This window comes from Petaurus breviceps, unplaced genomic scaffold (assembly GCF_028583685.1).
Source record: "Petaurus breviceps papuanus isolate PSGF00001 unplaced genomic scaffold, PetGlider_PUasm1.0 90895, whole genome shotgun sequence".
In the NCBI taxonomy this organism is placed as follows: domain Eukaryota; kingdom Metazoa; phylum Chordata; class Mammalia; order Diprotodontia; family Petauridae; genus Petaurus; species Petaurus breviceps.
Window position 1 is genome coordinate 28,769,857 of NW_027187372.1, and position 24,388 is coordinate 28,794,244.

The 24,388-nt window shown below is 42.8% G+C and overlaps 1 protein-coding gene and 1 pseudogene across 2 annotated transcripts; one reads left to right on the forward strand and one right to left on the reverse strand.

Moving 5' to 3' along the window:
• LOC138151118 (folate receptor alpha-like) overlaps positions 1-24,388 on the forward strand; it is a 115,774-nt pseudogene that overhangs the window by 85,982 nt on the left and 5,404 nt on the right.
• Positions 1,387-22,746, reverse strand: CHIT1 (chitinase 1). 2 transcript variants are annotated; one of them, XM_069074604.1, is made up of 11 exons: positions 22,624-22,746; positions 22,114-22,143; positions 18,259-18,460; positions 14,665-14,721; positions 12,652-12,817; positions 11,324-11,448; positions 10,869-10,992; positions 9,340-9,525; positions 8,726-8,839; positions 5,912-6,038; positions 1,387-1,948 (listed from the first exon to the last, which is right to left on the reverse strand). In XM_069074604.1, the coding sequence occupies exons 1-11, from the start codon at positions 22,646-22,648 to the stop codon at positions 1,686-1,688; spliced, it is 1,419 nt and encodes a 472-aa protein (XP_068930705.1). In that variant the 5' UTR covers positions 22,649-22,746; the 3' UTR covers positions 1,387-1,685. The 2 variants fall into 2 exon arrangements, with proteins under 2 accessions (XP_068930705.1, XP_068930706.1); XM_069074605.1 differs by lacking the exons at positions 18,259-18,460; positions 22,624-22,746 and adding an exon at positions 22,426-22,612.

Here is a 24,388-nt window from a genome sequence, read left to right on the forward strand (position 1 = left end):
AAACCGAGGTCTTCCTTACTCCAGGTCCAGGGCTCTACCCACTGGCCACCAGCTGACTCTAGGAGGGAGAGTATGGAGGAGGAGAAGATGGTAAACAGTGTCAAAAGTTGCAGAGAGATTAAGAAGGATGAGGACTGAGAAAAGGCCTTTGAATCTGGCAATTAGATCATTGGCGATGTCGGAGAGTGCAGTTCCAGTTAAATGAAGAAGTCAGAAGCCAAGTTACAAGGGGTTGAGAAATGAGTGGGAGGAGAGGAAGAAGAGAGAGAACCTGGAGTGGTCTGGAGGGCCTAGATGACATGGTAGAAATGGAGAAGTTCTGGTGCCCTTTACCATCCACCTGCCCCTACCCTCCATCTCAACTCTCCCCTTTCCCATTAAGAAATGACTCCCGGTACATGCTCCCCATAGGTGAGGTTCCAGGCCAGAGGTGGCAAAAAACCAGGTTCCTCCACTTTGATGTGAAGGCTTTGGGTAATATCAGTTCACTCACTGACCCAGTCTTAACCATGCTGGTGCATGTGTGCCCCACCGTGTATGTGTGTGTGTGTGTGTGTGATTGTTGTTGTTTGCCCTTCATCCTCGTAGACATCAGGAAGGCGATGCCATGACTTGCAAGTGAATTGGATTTCAGTGAGGAGGGCTGTGCATAGTTACTGGCCTCACTTTCTCCTCCAGAGCTTAGCAAGATATCTTGGGGGCAAACGTGTACGCATGAAAGGGGTGGCAAAAAGGAGTGTGTTGTTGGTGAACCATGGGCAGTCCTAGCTTTTGTTATCCTGCTCCTCTATTATCCCTTTGAGGAAAAGTTTTGGGACCTATGGAACCCAAGGGAATGGGGATTTATGACAGCAGTCTCCCAAAATCATCTGACAAGCGCAGGGATACAATTGCTCTTAAGATTGGGATCTCACATAGTCTATGGAGAAGTTTAAGAAGAGGGACCTATTGTTTGTTCCTTCCCCATACCCAACCCCTTCCCTTTCCTCCCAGTCTTAGCTTGGGTACAAGGCATAGAGAGTATAAGAACCTCAGCAGGCCTGCGAGTAAAGGATATGCCCAGCTCCAACCTTCCCAGGCCCTGATGGGTGGTGAGGAAATGGTGACGAGGCACAGGATGGGTTCAGTGAGAGACATGCCACAGGCAGCTTGTCAGTCCCAACTGCTTCCCCCGCACAGAGATCATCATCCATCTGTGTGTGGTTTTGTAGCCTGGCCCTCTGTACCTGTGGTGCCAATTTGGTGGCACCTGGGGAAAAGTCCCATTTACTTGATCCTGGTTACAGCTGTGGTCTCTGCTGACAATTACTTACTGTTAAGGTTAAATTGAAGAAGGGTTGAGCTTTGACTTCTTCAGTAAGAGATCAAAGAAACACATAGGGACAGTTTTAGCTTCACATTTCTCCTATGAGAGAAGAAGGAACTACAATTTATTGTAACTATAGAGAAAAAAGGCTTAGGAGCCCAAAGCACAAATGAGGGGCTTTAATAAGACAAAGACAAACTGTAGAGTATATGATATAACCATGAAACACTGGAATCCCTGCTCACAGTAGGGCTCTGAGTTGAGACAGAGCAAAGTCTTAGGAGGGGAGCAGGGTGGTCTGTTGGAATGAGCTCCAAGAATGACTCTCCAAGGCTGGCAGAGTAACCAGTCCTGGCCCTGGCAGAATAAGCTTCTGAACTTAAGACCAATCACAGCACTTGCAGGAATTGTTAAACACCAGGCCCGCAGGGCAGGAGAGGGTGAATGTCTGCTTCCCCACACAGTTGTGGAAAGTGCTTTGGTTCTCAGGATTGGGGTAGAGGCCATTCTCTTTGTCCTGGCAGAAGGCGTTTCCTCCTGGAATGGGCTTGGAGGGCTGGTTTGGAGTAGGCTTGATGGGCTGTTTTGCAATGGGCTTGGAGGGCTGGGATGGAGTAGAACTCTCACTTGCAGATGCGATGCCTGTGGGGACAGTGGAACAATCCATCCTCAATATCTTCAAACCCTCAGTGTGGCTATGACTCACAGAGAACTACCAGGTGTTAGACATAAGAACAGCCATACTGTATAGCCAGAGAAAGGTGAGGTGCCCCAGTCACTTAGAACAAACAACTAACCATAATGGCCAGGGGCCTGTGCTCGATTTGTGGTCTTTGAATTGTTTCACTATAACTGGTTTCTCTGATCTCTTTCACCTTGTGGAAGAAGAACTTGGCACCCTGTTTTTTTAGCTAAAAGCCTGTCAAAGCTATTTATTAATATGCAGGAATTCTTACTTGGAGAGACATGCAGAAAAGCTTCTCTTGATAATTGGAATTCTCTCTGACACAAACAATGTCTACTTACATTTTATAAAACAATCACAAAACAAAAGACAAAATTCCACTGCATGATAAAACAAAGCAAGTTTAGGCTTAGGGTTTCTGATCTACTAGAAAAGAAAAATAGTAATGTTAATGCTAGAGCCACAACCTTGGAGACCATTTGTATTCCTGAAAAGCTAAAACGTCCCTCTTTGGGTTAGGTCCAAAGTGGGGGGGGAAAGCGTTACCTTCCTTGACTTAGTCCATAATAAAGTAAGGGACACTTTAACTGGTTAACAAAAGGGCATTTCCTCTATCAAATCATTGGCTTATTCTCTACAAGAAATATAACCCATTTTGATGTGAAATACAAATAATCCCATCTGTCTAGAGATTGTCTTGATTCTACAAAGGAAAGAGAAGTGAAGAATACTAGAGAAAAGAATTTTCATAATATTCATTCTTAATATAACATTATTGAGGCCTTAGAAAATGTGCTTCTGAATTCCCCCATTTTATAAACTCAAACTATGTTCATTAATTCCAAGATCTCATTTTGTATCTGTTCCCTTTAGGGGGAAGCTAGGTGACACTGTAGTGGATAAAGTACCAGATCTGGAGTCAGAAGATTCATCTGTGTGACCTTGGGCAAGTTATTTAACTCTTTGCCTCAGTTTCCTAATCTTTAAAATCAGCTGGAGAAGGAAATGGCAAACAATGCCAGTATATCTGCCAAGAAAACCCCAAATGGGGCCACAAAGAGTCAGACATGACTTGACTTAACTGAACAATAACAACAAACCAGAAATAGAACAGAAATAGAATACTTTATTCTATCTATATAGAGATCTCTGCTTTTTACTTTAGTATAGTAAATGCAACAAAACAATGAAATGAAGAAAACCATTCTAGATACTTTAATAGTATACCTGTAGCATGATAGCGTCGAGACATAGGTTTGAATATGTGACAGGTTGTATTGGTTAGGGCCATAGTAATCTATACAGTGGGTGCAGGCTGAGGCCCAATCTCCAATCATCTTGTTTCTCCACTCACTCAATATCCCAAAAGAACAGCCAGAAAGCTATCAAGATTGGGGTAGTTATATGGGGGCAAAGATGATCCAGTTTAAGGACAATTGGAACTTAAATAAACTGACCAGTTAGGGAGTCTGACCCCTTTGATTATATCTACTTTTAAAAAAAAGGGATGAATGTCCTGAATCTATATGCTGATTATTCCAAAATAGCAATAATTCTTCTGACGAGGTTTTTTCCTGTTCTTTGTTCAATCTAATAAATAGTAACACATATTACAAACCATCCCCATCTCTGATTTTTGTGCAGACTGCAAAGGATTGGAAAGGCCAGCAAGTTCAACAATTTCTAATTCCTTACCAAATATGTGGCATTATTTCAAGAGCACTTATTATGATTTGACTAGACTCTCTCAGGGGATTGATTTCCCACATATTATGGAGGTCTATTTAATCACACATACGTCTTCTTGATGGTCCTGTAAATCAGGGCTCAGACTCCCAGACATAGGTATAGAGTAGGCACTGTGAGTGGCATTCTATTAATCTGAGAACCTTCAGAAACACTGCAGTCATGAATCAGAAAAGACTCTTGATTTACGAGACAGTCAAGTCAAGATTGATGAGCAGGACCACCAAGTATGAACCACAGTTGGTCATTCAAGAAATCTTGGCCTCAGACACTTCACACACACACACACACACACACACACACACACACACACACACACACACCCTAGCTGTGTGACCTTGGGCAAGTCACTTAATCCCAATTGCCCTCTTCCCCCCCCCCCCCAAAAAAAGCAATCCTGGAGCTCAGAACATGATCTGTTCCATTGGAGTATCTTGGGCTGTTGGGCAATTTCATTTAATGATGAGGAAAAAAGAGTTCTTGTGTGCTTACTTGCCATTGAAATGTTATAGTGCTCTACCAAACCCACATGGAGCTGATTTGGTTGGGTTCTTTTCATAAGAACAGTGGCTTGTTTTGTTTGGTCTTGATGTATCTCTCACAGAGCAAAGACAGTGCCTGGTGTGTAGCAGGCACTAAATCAGTCAATAAACATTTATTTAGCACCCCTGTTTGCCTGGGTTTCCTCATCTGCAAAATGAGCTGGAGAAGGAAATGGCAAACCAGTCCAGTATCTTTGCCAAGAAAACCTCAGATGGGGTCAGGAAGAGTCAGATGTGACTGAAACAACTGAGCAACATAAACAACAATATGTCAAGCAGTGTACTAACCACTGGGGAGACAAAAAGAGGCAAAAGACAGTGCCAAGCAAACAAATCTGAACCAACCAGCTACATGCAAGACAAACAGGAGGGCATTCAGAGAAGGCTCTGGAATCAAGAGGGCTTGGGAAAGGTTTTCTGTAAAAGATAAGATTTAGTTGGGACTTGAATGAAGTCAAAGAAGTCAAAAGGCCAAGATGAGGAGGGAGAACATTGCAGGTCTGTGGGACGGCCAAGAGATTGGGGGGGGGGGGGTCTTGTTTGTGGAACGGCCAGGAGGCCAGGGCCACTGGACTGGAAAGCTCTAGAGAGGGAACAAGGTACAAGAGGGCTGAAAAGGTAGGAGGGGCTAGGCCAGGAAGGGCTTTGAATGCCACACAGAGGAGTTTGTATCTGATCTTGGAGGCCATAGGGAGCCACTGGAGTTTATTGAGTAAGTGTGTGTGTGTGTGTGTGTGTGTGTGTGTGTGTGTGTGTGTGTGTGTCTGGTGACATAGTCAAATCTGCACTTTAGGAAAATCATTTTGGTGGCTGAATGAAGCATTGGATTGGAAATGGAATGGACTGGGAAGAAACTCAAGGCAGGCAGACCCACTAGCAGACTATTGCAATAATCCAATAATGAAGTGATGAGGGTCTACACCAGAGGAGTCTCAGTGTCAGAAGACAGAGGGTTACTGGAGAGCTATTGAAATATGTGCTTGTTGACTGAATGACTGGTATCTGATCCTAGGGAGTCAAGAAAGGTTGAGAATACCAGAGCAAAGACACTGTTAACAATATTAAATCTTAATATTTTGTAACACAACTGAGGCTTTAAGGGAAGGAAATAACTTCATATAACATCTACTCTGTGTCATGCATTTTATAAATATTATCTCATTTGATCCTCATAATAGCCCTGTTGAGGTAAGTGCTTTATTAACCCCATTTTATAGTCTAGGACACTGAGGTTAAATGACTTGCCCAAGATCACACAGCTAGGCTAGATTTGAACTCAGGTCTTCCTGACTCCAGGCCTAGTGTTCTACCTGCTGTGCTATCAGTTGTCTTTTAGCTAGGTTTACACAACACTTTCAAGACCTTCTAGGGTAAAACCACTAGACTGACTGTACAGGTTCCCATGATCGATAAGTAAGATGAAATGGGATAGTCACTACTGGTGCAAAGAATGCAGAGAGGAGAGAAGGCAAGTGGAGCTTTTGGAGGAGTGAATTTCAACAAGTTTCTCAATTAGGGTTAGTTGGAGTAGATGAGGTTTGGAAAATCAGTCTTAAGATAGAGGAAGTTCTCCAAAGAGACAGAGGAGCCTGGGGTTCAAGGGAGGCCTGGTATCCTAGGACCTTTACTCACCCAGCTCCTTCTTCAGTGTCTGGATGAGGGGGTATGGGCCCTGGTTGCAGAAGGTTCCTTTAAAGTCATCCATATCTATGGCCCAGACCATGGCCCCACCTAGTCCCTTCTGCTTCAGGTATGCAACCTAGTATTAGGAAGAGAGGGGAAGATTATGGGCAGGCATGGCAAAGGACCCTTAGGGACAGGCCTGGGTGGAAGGAACCTTTTAAAGTCACACTTTCACCATTTGGAAAGCAGCCTTTCTTTCAGGGCTAGACAGCTTGGGAGAGAAGCTACATTTATTATCTGTGTGATCTGATAAACTTCACCTCTCATCGCTTCAGTTTTTTTCACCTCTAAAACGAGAGGATTGCACTAGACCAAGAGTTCTAAAGTTTTGGGGTCTTACGTAGCCCTTTGGTAATCTGGTGAATCCTACAGAAACCTTCTCAGAATGAAAAATAAAATATACAGCATTGCAAAGGAAGTCAATTGTATTGAAACTGAGTTATCAAAATATTTGATAAAAGATTCATGGACCCCTGGTTAAGAACTGGATGGTCTCTGGGGTTTCTTCCAATTCTGACATTCCTGGATTCTGTGATATTATTTAAAAACCCTGCAGAGCTCAAATTTCTAACCTCTATCAGGCTCTGGTCATTCTATAGGTTCATGGATTCATAGAATGTTAGGACTAGAAGTTCATTTATAGCTATTCTTGACCAGTGTCTTCCAATCTGAGATGCAACTAATTATTAATCTCATTGTGGAAGTAAGTCTAAGGGATGGAAGAAGTTCCTATTGGGGGCTTGTATATACTTATTTACTTATTGTATTCTAAAACTTCCAATGAAAGCTCTATTTGGGGAAATTCCCTTCCTAAACAGAAGAAAGCCATGGATTATATGTAGTGTATTGTGTTGAGTTAATAGTTTTCTTTTAAGAATGCAGATTCCTCCTTTCCTAACTTTTGTAAAAATCCTTGCTGTGCAGGTTCTGCCCCACTTTCTCCCACTCAACCCTTTAGGTCATCTTTAGCTCATCTTTAGGTCATTGGGAAAAACTGTCCAGCATAAGCCTCATATATATATGTTGCTTGTTTCTAAGGTTACTGAGGGTGTTGAATGAGTGCCATGGAAGAGTTTCCAAGAAGACCAATCATGAGTTCAGAAAGGTTATTTATAAGCTCAGCTGCCTTTACCTTGAACAATTAGCAACCCTCAAGGTTTGGAGTGGGGGTGGGGGTAATGTGAAAATAGAACATTTACTGATAAGCTGCAATCACCAAGCTGAAAGAAGATTCACAGCTGCCTGCCCTCCATACATGGGAGAGCTGATAATATAGGAAGATTCCTCAGATACCCAGGAGCAACATAGGAAGCAGTCACATTCCAGCCTTCTACCATTGTCTTGGAACCAAAGCCACCTCTCTTAGAACCTTTAATAAATTTCACTTGAATATGTAAGTTATTCATTGGGCTATGCTTTCATTTTTATTGCTTGGTGGCAAAGTCTACCACGTAATCATCCATTTAGAGAGCATTTGCAGATAAATGTTGGGGAATGACTAGGAGAGATCAATGACCTCTCCAGCCTCTAATTAGTCCCTCAAGCCCAAAACAAAGGTGCTTCCAATAGATATGAGGGAATTGAGGGGATTAGGATAGTAAGTGGTTAATTGTGAGATTTGAGTGAACCACACTGACTATCTTGTGACTCAATTCTGGAGCTAACTCAGTTCCCTTTCCATTCAATTATGGGTCTAGTTAAAATGCTGTCCTGTGAGAAAACATTATTCAATTGTGGGAACTGAGAGAAAACCTTATTGCATTGTTTGAAAACCAGCCCTGAATAGCAGGGAAATTGGAACACCTCTACCTGCTGCTTAGAGGCCTTTAACCAACGACCTCAGTTATATTGACCAGAAATCCAGTCAGATTCAAAGATTGATGCAAGGAGTTTTCTCACAATTGTACATCCCAAGCAACTCAAATGTCTTATCTGAAAACTGGGCCCATACTGATCAATTGGTTGTTGTTTCTATTTGATTGTTTATAAATACTTGGAAGGAGTGGAACACTTCTTTTCCTGAATTTAGGGACTTTCACCTATTCATTCTCTCCCTCCCAATCTGGAAAGTCTCTAATCTTTCCTCCAATTAAAAATCAGATTACCTGGTGTTGTATTGCTTTCTTTTAATTAATTGGCCTCATATGATTACTTGTTTTAAATGTATAAAAGTCTGTCTTTCCCAGTATTCAGGGTCTGGGCCTTCGCTGATGAGGTCTGATCCTGGTTTGTTGAGCAATTGGCATGAATTGCTTAATAAATTAATATGCTTAGAAGATAGAACCTTTGTTTTCTTCAGTCATTCATCTTTCCCCCAACACCAATTTATTCTAACTCACTCATTTTGTAGAAGAGGAAGCTATAATGCTCCCTCCTCATTACTGATACAAATATATTTTATGGGGGCCTCCTTTGTACAGGTAGTATTGTGGGACAAAACTAGCCAACAGTGGTTGATGGTTATCCCAAAGGATAAATGTAGATGAACACTTGACTAATCCCTGTTCCCAGAAGCTATTTCCTTCAGAAAATGCAACTGGAGAAAGAAAAAGTTCAGAAATCATAAGTATTCTGGTTTTGTAATGTATATTATTTAGAATGCACTGAGATTCTTCATTTGAAGACCTGTGGAATAACTGGTTTTTTTGAAACCAGTAAATATAAGAATAAGCAAACAGTTATTAGTAGTGGTATATCACTAATATTCACAAGTCATTTGATGATTGACATTTATAAATGCAGAAGATCCTATAGGATACTCACCTTGGTTTTGAAGCTCTCCACATTATCAAAGCCCACCCACTGGTTGCCTTGGACAGCATAAGGCACCTTTTGTTCTCCTATCATATGAAAAGTGGCGTCCTTCAAGGTGCATACCTGGAGGAACAGGTGACAAACATGGATGGGGGTAGAAAGGCAAGGAGAATGGGGGAGGAGGTGGTTGGGATTCTTTGCCTCATTCCCTTCTCCCCTCACTCTCCCTCTCTAAGCATCAAACTAATTCCAGATATTAGTGGTGGTAGAATGTCTAAAATGGGAATTTCCTAGTTTGGATCATCCTGAAGAGTCCAGGAGAGTTCTTGAGTAGCATAGGATGTTTCTAAATGGAATGGAATTGGGACAATAAAGTTTCCAGAATCCTGAATGGAACTAAAACCATTTCTGGTTTCAGTTGGGAGCAGACTTGAACCTCAGAATGAAGCAACATGGTATAAAGGCAAGAATGGATACCATTTGTCTAGTGTTCAGGATGATAGCATCCTCATACAGGGTCTTGGGGTGAAGAGGAATCTCCATATTTCAAGACTCCATTCCCATTTGTACTGATTCTCAACCCCCAACCCCACCTCTCAGCCTCAGAGAGCTGGTTATCCTACCTCATAGTAAGCCAATAGGCCTCCCTCTTTTGTGAAGGGGCCAGGAGTCCCAGCGCCAGAAGCTGCAGCCCCTATCCCTGTGTCTGAAGTGGAGGAAAGGGTAAAACTCCGTCCATAGGTAGGCATGCCCAAGATCACTTTGTTTGGTGGGGCTCCCTTCTCCAGCCAATAGTTCACAGCAAAATCCTAGGAGGCAGAATAATTAGAGTTAGAACATGGAAAGAGGAGAAACAAGAATTCCCCCAAACCAAACTGTGTTGGACTCCCATGAGGCTAAGACAAGTCTTTAGACAACCACTTTGAAGTCCCTTTCAGTGCCCCACCTTCTTCTTTTAAATGCCTTAATCTGTCTGAACTCTTTCCGAGTCTCCAATTTGGTATAATGGGAAGAATTCTGGATTGGGAGCCGAGGAAAGATTCTGAATCCTTGGAGGTATAGTGGTATGGCAGGTAGAGTGGTGACTTTCACACCAGGGAAAGCTGGGTTCAAATTCCACCTCGTATACTTACTAAGTACATGACCCGGTTTGGGTCATTTAACTCCCTAAGATTTCTCTTCTGTCAAATGAGGACTCACTGACTTCTAAAGTCCCTTCTGGTTCTTTGATGTTTATTCTATGACTACCTGACCTTAGAGAGGGCACTTCAACTCACTGGGCCTCCACATCTGTTAAATGAGAAAGACAGATTTGATAACCCAGATCTTATGACCACTTTATCTGGGACTTTCTCCCTTCCTCATTTCCCTCACTTTTTTCCTGACCTTTTTAATATGTAAACCCTTTACATAAGACACTCTTGCTCTCTCAAGCCAGGGTCCTCTCATCCAGGAACACTTAGCTCAAAGCTTGCCTCCTTTAGGAAGCCATTCTAAGCTAACATTATTGGAACTGGGGACTCTGCTACATTGTGTCTCCTTAGCCCCAGGGCCTTGGGGAAGATTTTTGCTTTATTCATTGGTACTTGTATCTGATGTCAAAGGGATGTTTCCTCTCTCTACATCAGACTGAAAGCTTCCTGAGAGCAGGGACACTGTTTCCTTTGTCTGACTGGCAGTTACAGGTAAATAGGAACTACTAGACTTCCCTCAGAGCATCTCCCTAGAGGCTCAACAGAAGAAACATAGTATATTAACAATACACTAAGGATGGGACTTTGTGTGTGTGTGTATTAAAGGTTACTAACCCAGAAGAGAGAATAAAATCAAAACAAATTAAAAACAACTCAATTTCATGTGTGTTTTTAATGACAGTGAAACAATAACTTCTAAAATTAAGAACCTGCAGTGGATATGAGATCATTTAGGAATCTGTACTATGACTCCACTTTCCCCAAAGGATGAAAGAGCCTGAAGTCTCCCCCTATGCCCTTGATTGGCATCACACAAGAAGCCACAGAGCCCTAAAGGCTTTACTCCCAGAAATCCTGATGCTGACCGCTCTACCCAGTAGCTGCCAGGCTGACTTTGGTCCTCTCCTCAAACAATCCCAGGGGACACTGAGGCTTTGCCCCAGGCTCTGGTCACTTACGATATTAGCTTCAGCGGCCCCTCCTTTCTCGGCCTGCCTCCTATACAAGGGGCTGTTGTGACCAGTGGTTCTTTCCCAAGTGCCATGAAAGTCATAAGTCATGAGGTTGATGAAATCTAGAGACCTGCAGATGTCATGGAAAGAGGGAAGTGAAAGGTTGAAGTCTCTCCAGCAGGCAAAGACCACTAAGAAAGCAAAGGAGTCAAAAACAAAACAAGTGTCAGGGATGGCTGCCATATCTGTGAACCTGTGATGGAACATCCAGGAGGGTGTTTGATGGTCTGAGGATGGGGTTATCTTTTCTGGGGCCAAGGGGATGGATGAAATGACCTTTAGGGTTCACAGAAGCTCATGAGCATGGTTGCCCTTCCCCTCCCCCTGTTTCTAGGTGTCTATTCCCTCAGGAACAAAGTACATGTTAGGGATTCCTTCCACCCCATGGGTCCTAGACTCACTGGGAGATTTTCTGGATCTCATATCCTCGATCCAACTGGTATCGACCTGCAGGAACAGCCGCACTCAGAAGAAGCCGATCCTTCCCAGACTTCTCACTTTCCTGGAGGAAGGCATTGTGCAGGGCCTGCGGAGATAACTTGGGGTCAGGTCATATCAAAATCCACATGACATAATAATGTCCACCTCTCTTCCCTTCTGGGAGGAAATGAGCCGCAAGAATCACCACCATATCTGTGACCCTGTTAGCCACTTTTCTCCCTCTCTAAAGAGAGGAGATTCATACTTTGATCCCCCCCCCCAAAAAAAAACCTTGTGATTTCATTGGTGCAGAAAACTCACTCAAAGAAACCTCTTTCTACCAATGTAGAACACCAGATATGCAGATTATAGCCTTACACAGTTGTCTCTGGCACTAAGAAATTAAGTGACCTGCCTATCACCTCCAGGACCAAATATAAAATGCTCTGTTTGGCATTCAAAGCCTTGTATAACTTGTCCTCTTCCTTCATTTCCAGTTTTCTTACACCTTTTACACACATACACAGACACATACATACACACACACACACACACACCACCCCCACCTAGCCTGGGATTCAGCAACCTGAACATGGCTTCCTTGCTGTTCTTTGAACAAAGTACTCCATCTCCTGACTCTAAGGATCTCCACTGGCCATTCCCCACTCCTGGAATGCTCTGCCTCCTCATCTCCACTTCCTGCCTTCCCTGGCTTCCTTTGGGTCCCAGATAAAATCCCTGGTTTTCTAAGAAGACTCTCCCAAATCCTCCTTAATTCCCACCTTCCTTCTATGGAGCATTTCTAGTTTATCCTGTATGTAACTTGTTTGTACATAGTATTTGCATGTTTTCTCACCCATTCAAATGGAAGTTCCTGCCTTTTACTTTTCTTTATACCTCCAGCACTTAGCCCAGTACCAAGTATACAGTAGGTGCTTAATAAATATTTGATTGATTACCCGACTGACTCCCAGAGTCACATAGCCAGTATGTGTCAAAAGCAGAACTTGAACCCACAGTCCCTCAGCTCTCTATTCACTACACCCCTCTGTCTTCCTTTTTGACAGTCAAGTGTCTGAAAGTAGATGACTTAGAAATGGGAAACATGGTAAAGTTCTGACCTGAAGGGGCAGCTTCCAGCCTGGAGCCTGGACCTAAGGCCTTGGTGAGGCCTCTCTGATCCCCTTGGGGCTACTTCATGGCACCTGTACCCAACAGCACCTCCTCTTTCCCATTTTTCCACAGGAGCTGGAAGGCCAGATGTCTCTCACCATTCTCCCACTCCCCCCAGGCCCTGACCCCACCATACCTCTACCAGAGCTGTGAATCGCTCCTTGTCTATAGCAGGACTGTCCCTGCTGCCTGGGTACTCCCAGTCAAGGTCAAAGCCATCAAAATTATGTAGACGCAGGAAGCTGATGACTGACTGGATAAAAATCTGAAGGGTTTCAGGCCTGGCCACCATGTCTGTGAACCTGTGGAGAACCCCAGAGAAGGAAAGTAAATGGGTAGGATGCTCTGCATTGCTATTAACTGGGTGACCCTGGGAAAATCACTTCATCTCCCCAGGCCTGTGTTTTCCTCTGTAAAATGAAGGGGTTGGAGTAGATGGCCACTGGGCATTCTTCCTGCCTTAAATCTACAATCTTATGCTAGGATTTTAAAGATCCCTTAGTCCCACTTTGCTAAAGAACGACTCCAAATGCAGCATACTGTACTAAATTTCTTCCCCCATTATAGACTGACAACAGAGAGACAATACACAGACAAGAAACTGATTTGCCCAGGGTCAGACAGAGCTTGGATCTCAATCCTTCTTTCTCCTGGAGCCAGGGAGAAGGACCATTCAAATTTCCTGGCAGGTCCTCATAGAGATAGACCCACTCTCTCCTTGACTAGAACTCTCTCAAGGAAGAGAGACAGAAGTTGCCAGACTCTCCCTCTCTCCCACACTCAATCTCACCATCTTGCTAACATTACATGGAGCAGCCCAGTCCCCAAAATCCTGTCTTCTCAATATCCTCTTAGAACCCTTTAATCCTGGCCATTTATTCAGCCAGCTCAGAAAAGTCAGTCATGCTTTCCTTAGGGGGAGGTGACTGCCACCTCCTGGCATGGAGAATTTAAAATGGCAAGGAATTCAAGGTCTAAGATGAACAGGGGTCACTGGACCACAGACTTAAACCTGCAAGGAATTCCAAAAACCTGTCCTTTTGCAGATGAGGAATCCGGGGTCACCCAGGTCCTCAGACTCCAGAACAGAAGGGTAAGGTAAGGACCTGGAGAGCTCAGAGGTACTCTGTGTTCTAATTCCCTGATACATTTATTAATTATTAATTAATTACTGCAGTCCCAAAATTTTTCTCTCCCTCTGGGCTCCTGGAATTCCTTTGAAGTTAATTCAGCTCCATTGTCTGTCTATAATGGGGGAAGAAACTCAGTACAGTATGCTGCATTTGAAGTCATTCTTCTTCATTTTGATCCTGGCTGCATCAGTTATGATCTAGCTATATGTATGACCCTGGGCAAGTCATTTTATCTTGGTGATCCTCAGTTTCCTCATTTGAGACATTATAATAATACTAGCTGTCGGGCCTGCCTTGTGGGGCGCTATTAGGATCAAATAAAATAACAAAAGTGAAAGCTCTTTTGAGGAGATTCGAGGCTCCTATTCTATTGAAGCCCACAGGGAGAACAAAACCTCTCCTTGTGCAGGACTACAGTTAAGTCTTTTTTTTTTTTTTTTTAAGCAATTGGGGTTAAGTAACTTGCTCAAGGTTACACGGCCAGTTATTTCTGGGTGTGGTGCTGAGTATCCTAACCCGGATGTGATCCAGGTCATCCCGACACTGGAGCTGGTGCTCTTACTCATTGAGCCACCTTGCCGCCCCTAAACAATTGGGGTTAAGTAACTTGCTCTAGGTTACACGGCCAGGTGTTTCTGGGTAGGTGCTAAGTGTCTGAGCCTGAATTCGATCCACAAGTCATCCTGACAGTGGAGCTGGTGCTCTTACTCACTGTGCTACCTGGTCGCCCCACAGTTAAGTCTTCTTAAGCTATGAGCGGGCTAGATTCTTTGCTTCTTGCAATTAGATAATCTCTGTCCCTTTTCCTATACCTTCTGTACAATCCACAATTCCTTTCTCTTCTCTTAACCTCCCATTAGTGCTAAGGGGGGCGCCTGAGAGTTTATAGGAAGGCTTTGCCTTCAGCCTACCTTTGACCAAAGCTCATCAGGGCTTTTCCTGTCTGCCTGAGCCCCTAGATGAGGTTCCCCCACCCAAGTCACCTCACCAGTGGATCCCACAGACCCCTGACTCACTTCTTAGTACCAAAATTCCAGCCTCCAATGGCCAGCAGGATTTTCAGGTTGGGATTCCTAGGAAAAGACAAGAAAGGCATTAGGAGGGTTTCAGGTGATATTTCTCAAATTTATTGGTCTAAAGAACTCCTTATACTCTTAAAAAATTATTGAGGACCCCAGAGAGCCAGAGATCAGATAAAAAGGAAAAAGACTCATATGTACAAAAATATTTATAGCAGCTCTTTTTGTGGTGGCAAAGAATTGGAAATTGAAGGGATGCTCATTAATTTGGGGAATGGCTAAATAAGTTGTGGTGTATGATTGTGATGAATTACTAAAGTACTATAAGAAATGATGAGCAGGATGGCTTAAGAAAAACCTGGGAAGACATATATGAACTTACGCAATATGAAGTGAGTAGAACCAGGAGAACATTGTACAGAGTAACAATAATATCGTAACGATGATCAGCTCTGATCAATACAATGATCCAAGACAATTTTGAAGGACTCATGATGAAAAATGCCATCCCCTCCAGAGAGAGAACCGATGAACTCTTAGGGCAGGTTGAAGTTTAATTTTTTTTACTTTATTTTTCTTGCTTTTCTCTTTTTTTTGCAACATAGTTAACAAGACTTCACATGTATAATGAGTATTATAATGCTTGTCTTCTCAATGGATGGGGAAGGAGTGTGAGGGAAAGAGAAATCGGAACTCAAATGAACATTAAAATATAAAAAAAACAATTAAAAAATAAAGATGAAGATAATGTCCTCTTGAGTTCAAAAATAGAATTGCATAAATGTAAGGGGGGAGACCCAACTTATCAGGCATCCATATAAAAACAAAACCTGACTATAGATTTCATATGGGTCAACAGTTTGACCTAGCAATCCAAAAAGGGACTTGTATCTACTTCCCTGCTTAACCCACCTCATGGGGGTTGTTGTGAGAAAAGTTTTTTTAAAACTTCAGAATGGCATATCTAAGGATCCAGAAGGAGGGAGGAGATGATTCCTACTAAGGTCACATGTGGGACACTCTGTCTAGCTATGACCAACACATCAGGTAAAGTAGAGCCTGTGTGGAAGAGGATAGCCAGGCTCAAAAGTGAAATTCAAACCTTATCATGCAAACATTGTCCAAATAGGCCACACTTATCCCAGAGAAAATGTGACTTGGGGAGGACATAATTGGTATATGCCTTCCCAAACCCCTCTTAATTCTGGGGTTTTCCCTCTTTTAATTATTTCCTATTTATCCTGTGTGTATGTGTTGTGTATATGTTGTATATATATTGTATGTTGTGTATATGTTGTATACATATTGTATGTTGTGTATATGTTGTATGTTGTGTATATGTTGTATATATATTGTATGTTGTGTATATGTTGCATACATATTGTATGTTGTGAATATGTTGTATACATATTGTATGTTGTGTATATGTTGTATGTTGTGTATATGTTGTATATATTGTATGTTGTGTATATGTTGCATACATATTATATGTTGTGTATATGTTGTATACATATTGTATGTTGTGTATATGTTGTATACATATTGTATGTTGTGTATATGTTGTCTTTCCCATAAGATTGTAAGCTTCTTGAGGATAGGGAATGTCTTTTGCTCCTTTTTGTGTCCTTAGCACAGTACTTAGCAGATGGCAGGCACTTAATAAATGTTTATTGAATTCAATGAAATTAAGGAATGTGTGTGTGTGTATGGGGGGGGGGGGAGATTCCAGTTCATTATGGGAGTACCCTGGGGGACTGTGCTTTCTTGGTACATACTGTTGTCACTTGAAGGTCCTAAGTTCAAGCCTCAGATGGGACATTTTTATTTAAAGGTGACATAGTCTAGCAGAAAGTATATTTGGTCTCAGTCGTTTGTCTGGACTTTTCATGACACCATTGGGGGTTTTCTTGGCAAAGGTACTGGAGTGGTTTGCCATCTCATTCTCTACCTCATTTTACTAGAAGAAACTGAGGCAGACAGGGTTAAGTGACTTGCCCAGGGTCACAAAACTAGTGTCTGAGGCTGCATTTGAACGAGGGAAGATGAGTCTTCCTGACTCCAGGCCCAGAACTCTATCCGCTGTGCCAGAAGATCTAGGCTCAAATTCTATCTCTGCAACTTATGTGACCTTGAATTACTTCCTCCCTTCAGAGTTTACTCATCTATAAAACGAGTCCTTGGACTGAATGACCTCTTCTAGCTCTAAATCTTGTGAGTGTACGCCTTTCAATTGAAAAAAGCAAACCAACCTTAGGAATGGCATTCTTGTTTTGGGACCTCGAGGGAGCCAAATACCACAAAGTGGGTGCCAGACCTAGGGAGAATCTAGGTTTGGGGGACTCTCAGTGAGGCACCGTATAGCCTAGGGTAGATAGCATTTGATTACGTACCTACCATCTTACTACTGATATTTTTGTATTTTATGTTTCCCTCTTTCACTTGGAGAAAAACCTAGAAAAACACACAGTGGGCAGGAGGGTGTGTCACAAGTGGGAAGGTAATTAAGCGACTTGTATGAGCTGATGCTGAGTGAAATTAGTAGAATCAAGAAAACAATGTTCACAATGACAACAACTTAATTAAATGGTCACTAGAAGGAAGTTGAACTCTGAGTAACTGAAAAGCCAGTGAAGGTTCCAAAGAACAGATAATGAATCTCTGCTCTCATTGAAACCGGTAGAGGACTGGTAGGAAAGAATTTTACCTCCATTGTTGTGGGCTCACTGGCTGTAAATTTGGATTTTATTGTTAATTGCTTTTCTTTGTTATAAGTCTGGGCAGGGCAAGGCGGGAGGGGGGGCAGGGGTCCCTGACCTTGGTGTAAAGACAAAAAGGCATCAATAAAATGTTTCAGATTTTTTTTAAGTGAGGAAGAGAAACCCCCTTTGACATTCACTAGATGTATGTCTATGGAGACGTCATTTAGCTCCTCTGAGCCTCTTTTCTATATCTGTTTCTATATCTGTAAAATAGGGATGATCACAGCTATAGTACCTACTGTTGTAAGGATCAGATTATATATATGTATGTGTGTGTTTGTGTATGTGTGCATGTGTTTATATACAAATATGTATATACAAATACAAGCAAACACATATATATTACTTTGCAAACTTTCTAGCATTATATTGTTATTATATTTATAATTATTTTTATTATACTGTAATATTATATTATGTTATGTTATATATTGTGTTTATTATATTTATTATTATCATTATTAAGGTTTCCTGGGCCAATTCTAAATTGAAATGCTCAGATGGTTGGTGTGATGTGCAAGGCTTAAGGACTGAAGCTGAATCTTTTTCAGGAACTCTGTAATGAGAGCAGAGGGAAGGAAGGAAGAAGAGGTCCTGAGGAACTAGGTAGTCTAGGAAGGCTTCCTAGGAAGGAGGTAGGGAGTGGTGAAATAAGCATTCAGACTGGAACTCCAAGAACAATTAGCTAATGCATGAGGTATCGAGGTGGATATAAGTGAGCATGTGTTTTTTTCTTGGGGTAGCATATCAAAGGATGTCTATCTTGGTTTCATTTTGCTCTGAGACACTGGCTCTCTCCCCCTACACCTTCCCCTTGCCATCTCTGGCTCACCTGCTTTTCAGACCATTCAAATCGTTGTAAAACTGCACGTCTTTTGGGTCTAGCGTGGTGAGCCGGTGATCCTTCATGTCAGCAAAGGCATAGATGAGGTGAGTGCAAAGGAAGGGGTCCACATTACTGGGGAGGAAGGCTGCCTGTCCAGACCTATACTGGGACCAGTTGGTGAAATAGCAGACCAGCTTAGCAGTAGAGCCTGGTATGGGAAGAAATGGAAGATCCAACAGAAGTGAGAGGAAGGGAAAGTCTACCTGGGAACTCCTCCCCTGGAAGAGGATGGAAAGAGGGAGGGATGGGGGAGAAGAGATTGATTGTACTTTTGGTCTTTGGATCCCAAAACTGGGTTGGGGGATGGGATGAGTATCCTTGCCTCTTTAAGACACAGTTTTTGTGTGGTCCAATGGAAAGGGTGCTGGATGTGTATATAGGTGAAGGGCCTGGGCTCATATATTGTTTCTGTCATTTATTCTCTATGTAACCTAGGGCAAGTCAGGTATGTCTTCTGGCTCTCAATTTCTTCTTGTACAAAATCAGAGGATCAGTCTAGATGATCTCTAAATTTCCTCCCAGCTTGAAATCTGTGATCCTCTGGCTTTTGAGTGATGTTAGGGTCAGAAACATTCCTAAGATCCCCTGGGAGATAGTTAAAAATTGGCTCTTTTCTCCATCCTTTATTTTCTGACTAGAACAGAAGACAGAAATACTGAGGGGATAAGGATAAGGAGACTAGTAAAACACAGGCCCATTCAAGACCCTTAGTCCGAGTGTTTGAGTAAATACTCAGTTAGGTATTAGAAGTCTAGAGTGACCTGATACAGACAAGATGAAGAAAGGACTTTCAAAATAAGAACAGAAAGTTGGACAAAGAGCTAAGACGGCTACTGACCCACAGTTCTATTTGGCTTCTAGGACCATGTAATAAGCATGTATGGGGATTCCTGACTCTGAAGGGAGTTAACATTGGTAATTGTCAATAATATTGAGTATCCAGCTGGGTGCAGGAGGGGAGAGAGCACTGTATGTGGAACAGATCCTGACCCTGACACTAGCTGTGTGACCCTGAACAAGTCACTTCAGTCTCTCTGGGGCTTAGTTTCCTTCATAAAACAGTAGGGTTATTGTAAAGAAGGTACTTGGCAAACTATAAAGCAAGACAGAAATATTAGCTGCTGCTGCTATACAGAACCAAAGGGAGAGTCAAAAAAGGAAATGAGAATTTGAAGGAGATTGAGATTTCTGCTTTCTTTTTTCTGGATTTCTTTCTTTCTTTCCAATTGGTATTTATCAAAGGATCAGTTTATGAACACTTATATAGATATTTAATGAAAAAGAATTTATTTATTTAGGGAGGAAACAAGCATTTATTAGGCACCTACTATGTGCCAGGCATTGCTATAAGTGCTTTATTATCCCATTTGATCCTCACATAACCTTGTGAAGTAGGTGCTGTTATGAGCTTCATTTTATAGTTGAGGAAACGGCGGCAGACAGAGGTTAAATGACTTATCCAAGGTCACACGGCAAGAGTCTGAGGTCAAATCTGAGTTCAGGTCTTCTTGACCAGTGACTCAGAACTCTTTGCACTGTACCACCTAGCTGTCTCATTTAGAAGGATTATTCTTGGAATCCAGCATTAGGACAGACTATAGTTCACATTTCTATATGGGTTTACATTTTACAAAGTTGTTTCTTCACAATAACCCTGTGATGTAGGTTTAGTATCCCCATTTTACAGATGAAGAAGCAATTTCAGGTAAGTTAAGTAACGACTCAGGTCACATAGTAAATCAGTGATGGGGATAACTGGTTGTTCAATCATTTCATTTGTCTGACTCTTCATGACTACATTTGGGGTTTTATTGGCAAAGATACTGGAGTAGTTTGCCATTTCCTTCTCCAGTTCATTTTACAAATGAGGAAACTGAGGCAAACAGGGTGAAGTGACTTGCCCAGGGTAATACAACTAGTAAGTATCTAAGGTCAAATTTGAACTCAGGTCCTCTTGACTTCAGACCCAGTACTCTATCCATTGTGTCACCACCTTCCCTATGACAAGGGTAGCACTTGAATCCAAAGTGACTACAAATCCTTCACCCATGTTCTATCTAAAGGTGCCAATCGATACATCAAACCCAAAGCATTTGCTAGGCTCTTACTGATGGGGTACCTGGTGTCTAGGTCAAACCAACTTGTAAAACCAGTCGGTGAAGTTGTAATTTGTCCTTTCCCACCCTTGAGCTCTGCCCCTTCTCCCTGTCCCACACTCCACCTAGGTAACACCCTGTGACCCCTTTTGTTCTTACTTAATCTCTAGATTCCTTCCCAGGCCTGGTCCACACCCTCCTTTATCCTTGCCTTTTGTCTCCTTAACGACCTGGCCCAAATCTTATCTAAACTATCTATTCACTTGCTCCTCTTGGTCAGCTCTGACCTTTGTCTATGCTTTGAGGCCCCTCCCGTCAGGTCAGCCCTGACAATGGCAGCCCTACCCTTTAAAGGTAAAAGCATGTACCCCTCTCACTTGCAGGTCCCCTAAAGGACTCTTGCCAGCTGTAATGGCATAATAATAAACTTTCTCAACTCTAACTCCAAGGAAGGCTGAGCTGAGTTTTTTCCAGACGCCCTTGCAGGTTTCCTGGTCTTGGATGAGATCAGGGTTCCTGCTGAACTTATTGGGATCCCGTCCCCCCCCCCCATCATTACTAAGTGCCCGCGAACATGGGAATGACGCCAAGAAAGATGGAAACAGCCCCATCCTCAAGGAGCTCCTAGTCTACAATGTATGTTTTGTGAGAAAAGCAGAAAGTTCCAGTTTTCCCTCAGGCCAGTGCTATTGGTCAAGCTGTCCAGTTCAGAGAATGGCTAGTGGGCCAGTTTGGTTGGAAAACAAACTGTACATAGAATACAGGAAGGAGAGTCATGTGAAATCAATGCAGAGAGCTAGAGTGTAAGCTCCTGAGGGCAGGACTACTTTCCTTTTTGTCTTTGCCTAACTAAGTGCCTGGCACACACAAAACAAGAGATTCTTGTTTAAATGCGGTCATCTTATCACTCCATCACTTATCAGAGGTTCATCTATCTTTGCCCCAAGAAGTGAACAATCTTTTGGCCAAGGTAGAGAATTTGCAGCTCTCTAAGACTAAGGACAAGGGCAGCTAGGTGGCCCCATAGTGCATAGAACACTGGGCTTAGAATCAGGAAGACTTTCTCTTGAGTTCAAATTTGACCCTCAGACTAGTCACTTCACCCTGTTTGCCTCACTTTACTCATCTGTAAAATGAGCTGGAAAAGGAAATGACAAACTGCTTCAGTGTCTTTGCCAAGAAAACCCCAAAGAGGTCACTGAAAAACTACTTGACAACAATGATAAGAGTAGGGAGAGAGGGAATTGGAGCAGGAGAAATGAAATGTCAAAGCCATCAGCAGGGCTTGTAAAAAGAGCCTTAATCAAAATTCAGGACTTGGTGAGGGGTGAAGCACTTGTGCTGTCTTCTAGTTCTGCTTCTGAGCTGGCTACTAAATTCATTTTCTTCCCTCTTCTGGGTGAAGGAACAGTGTCATCTGGAACAGATGTGCTGTGGGACCTTGGATTACTCATTCAGCTTCTCTTTGCCTCTGTTCTCCCCTTTGCATAATAAGGGATTATCCTTCATTCCCCTCTCAGGGCAGTTGAGAAATCCAGTAAGATCACACGGGGAGACAAAGTGGATTGAGCTCTTTGGAGAGGTCTCTGTAGAAATCCATTTAAGGAATTGGCTTTGATTTTTCATTTGTAATGTTGATGTGGTGCTTAGAGATCTCAGGGAAAAGGGTGACAGAAATGAAGTGTTAGGGAAATTGTCTACTTACTGCATTGAAGCAACAGCAGAAGAATCAAACCTAAAACAATATGAGAGAGAGAGAAAATTAGTAAGAGAAGGGGAGGGGGGAGAGAACAAGAGGGGGGGGAGAGGGGCTGTATGACATGGTGCAGCCTGATGGAAAGACTCCCAGACTTGTTGTCAGAAGATTTGAGTTTAAACAGCTGTGCTGCTTATCACCTGTGTGACCTTGAGCATTGACCCTCCAAGTTTCTCCATCTATAAAAGGAAGGACTGATTGATCTCTAAGGGATTGTCACCCACTCAAGGTCACATGGAGAGGGAAAGACAGAAGAAACACCTGAACACCGAGCTGTCCTCTGAATCCAAATCCAGGGCTTGTTGCATTTCACGATTCTTTCTTCCAGCAGGAACAACCAGACATCAAGGGCTGTGAGCAGCTCCTTAATTAGCAGCTTCGATCTGCTCTCCTCTTTCTTAATGTGGCCCTACCCCCTCTAGTCCCTTAACCCTCCTGCTCACCTCGGGACTGACTCACCTGTCCAGATTGCTGCTTGTCCCATGTTGGCAGCTCAAGACCAGGATCAAACCCCTTTCTGCTGATGATTTCTATCCTTCTCTCAAGTCCTGTTCCCTTTTATTGGTGTCTGTGCCTCCCTGGCCCAGGTATGTTGAAATCAAAAAGACCAGCAGTGAGATGAAAAGCTGGAAGGGGCCAGGAGTTAAATGGCAGTGATTGGGCAAAGCCTTGACACAATGGCCTTTGGCAATCTTCACTTCTCCAGAACTATCAAAGGCTGGGCCACCAACTAATGCCAGCTGCGGTTGGTATTGCCAAATGGAATATGTGTGGGGAGGGAGGGATGGTAAGAAGAGAATAGTTTTTAAACATTTTGCCAAGTAAGAGAGATTCCATTGTGTGTGTGTGTGTGTGTGTGTGTGTGTGTGTGTGTGTTTTCTCTTGGCTCAAATAACAGGTAACACAAGTGGAAAGATAATTGGACTGGCTGTCAGAAAATGTGAATTCTTTTCCTAAATAAATTCATTAGGGAAATCATTTCATTTCTTTGGTCCTCAATTTCCTCCTCTTGAAAAGGAAAGGAAGAGGGCTATCTGGGTGACTTTAAGGGTTCCTTGCAGTCATAAAATTTTATAAATGTGATATTCTATGAAAGGAGTCTTAGAGTCTATTGGCAAGCCAAGAGGTGAAGCTGGAGGGTATGGTGGTGATTTACTAGAGCAGAGGTTTTAAGCTTTTTTTTATGAGTGTCATGATCCCCCCCCCCCTCCCTTGGTAGTCAGATAAAAGCTATGGGGCCCTTTTCCAGAATCATGCTTCAAAATGCATAAAATAAAATACAGAGTATTCTAAAAGAGACCGATTTTTTTGAAATAGTTATCTAAATATTTTTTAAAAATCAAGATCCCAGGACAGCTAGGTAGTGCAGTGAATAGAGCACAGGCCCTGGAGTCAGGAGGACCTGAGTTCAAATTTGACCTCAGACTCGTACTAGCCGTGTGACCTTGGGCAAGTCACTTAACCCCAATTGCCCTGCCCTCCCCCCCCCAAAAGCAAAAATAATCAAGATCCCAGACCCCTGAATAAGGACCTTGGTGTTAGAGTGACATTTTGGAGGACAGCATCTTTATGCAAACTGACCCTAAACAAAATAGAGTGAAATAAACTCAGAGTTAGGTGAGTTCTACCATTTACGTGCCATTTCCTTATCAGGAATGTGACCATGGGTGAGCTCTCCAAACCCTCTGTTTTTCTTATTTGCAAAATGGATATAATAATTGTTCTCTACTCACATGGTCATTTTGAGGGTCAGATTAGATAGAGTTTGTAAGTACCCTGCAGTACTCAAAGGGACTCATCAATATCAATACTTTCAACCTCTCCAACCCCTCCCCCCATGGCATGTGGGCAAGGGGGCATCTTCATGGCCTACTCCAAATGAAAACTCCCCCCCCCCACTCTTTCCTTCTGCCAGATCAACTCTATTAGAAGCATGTCAATTGAGACTTTACTCTCTTCCTTCCATGTCAGCCCTCCCCCACTCTTGGATTTGCCAGTTTTCAAATGTCTGTAAATTGTGCCCAGCTGGTTGTCACAGAAACATAATATTTGCATGCTTATGATAAGGGGCAGCCCCTGTTTTTTTTCCTGTCTCTAGGCACTTTCCTCAGAAGGACCCTGACCTGAGGCTTCAAGTAGAGGGTCATAGACTCATTAAAGGTTCTGAGCTTCAAGGAGTGTGTGTGTGTGTGTGTGTGTGTGTGTGTGTGTGTGTGTGTGTGTG

Bases quoted from the DNA above. Each gene is read 5' to 3' on its own strand.
- CHIT1 (XM_069074604.1), bottom strand. From the start codon at position 22,648: ATGGGACAAGCAGCAATCTGGACAG. The intron at 8,840-9,339 runs GTAGGATAACCA...CTGTTCCTCCAG, and splicing joins GCCTATTGGCTTACTATGAG to GTATGCACCTTGAAGGACGC. The intron at 1,949-5,911 runs GTGAGTAAAGGT...CTGTCCCCACAG, and splicing joins GACACTGAAGAAGGAGCTGG to GCATCGCATCTGCAAGTGAG.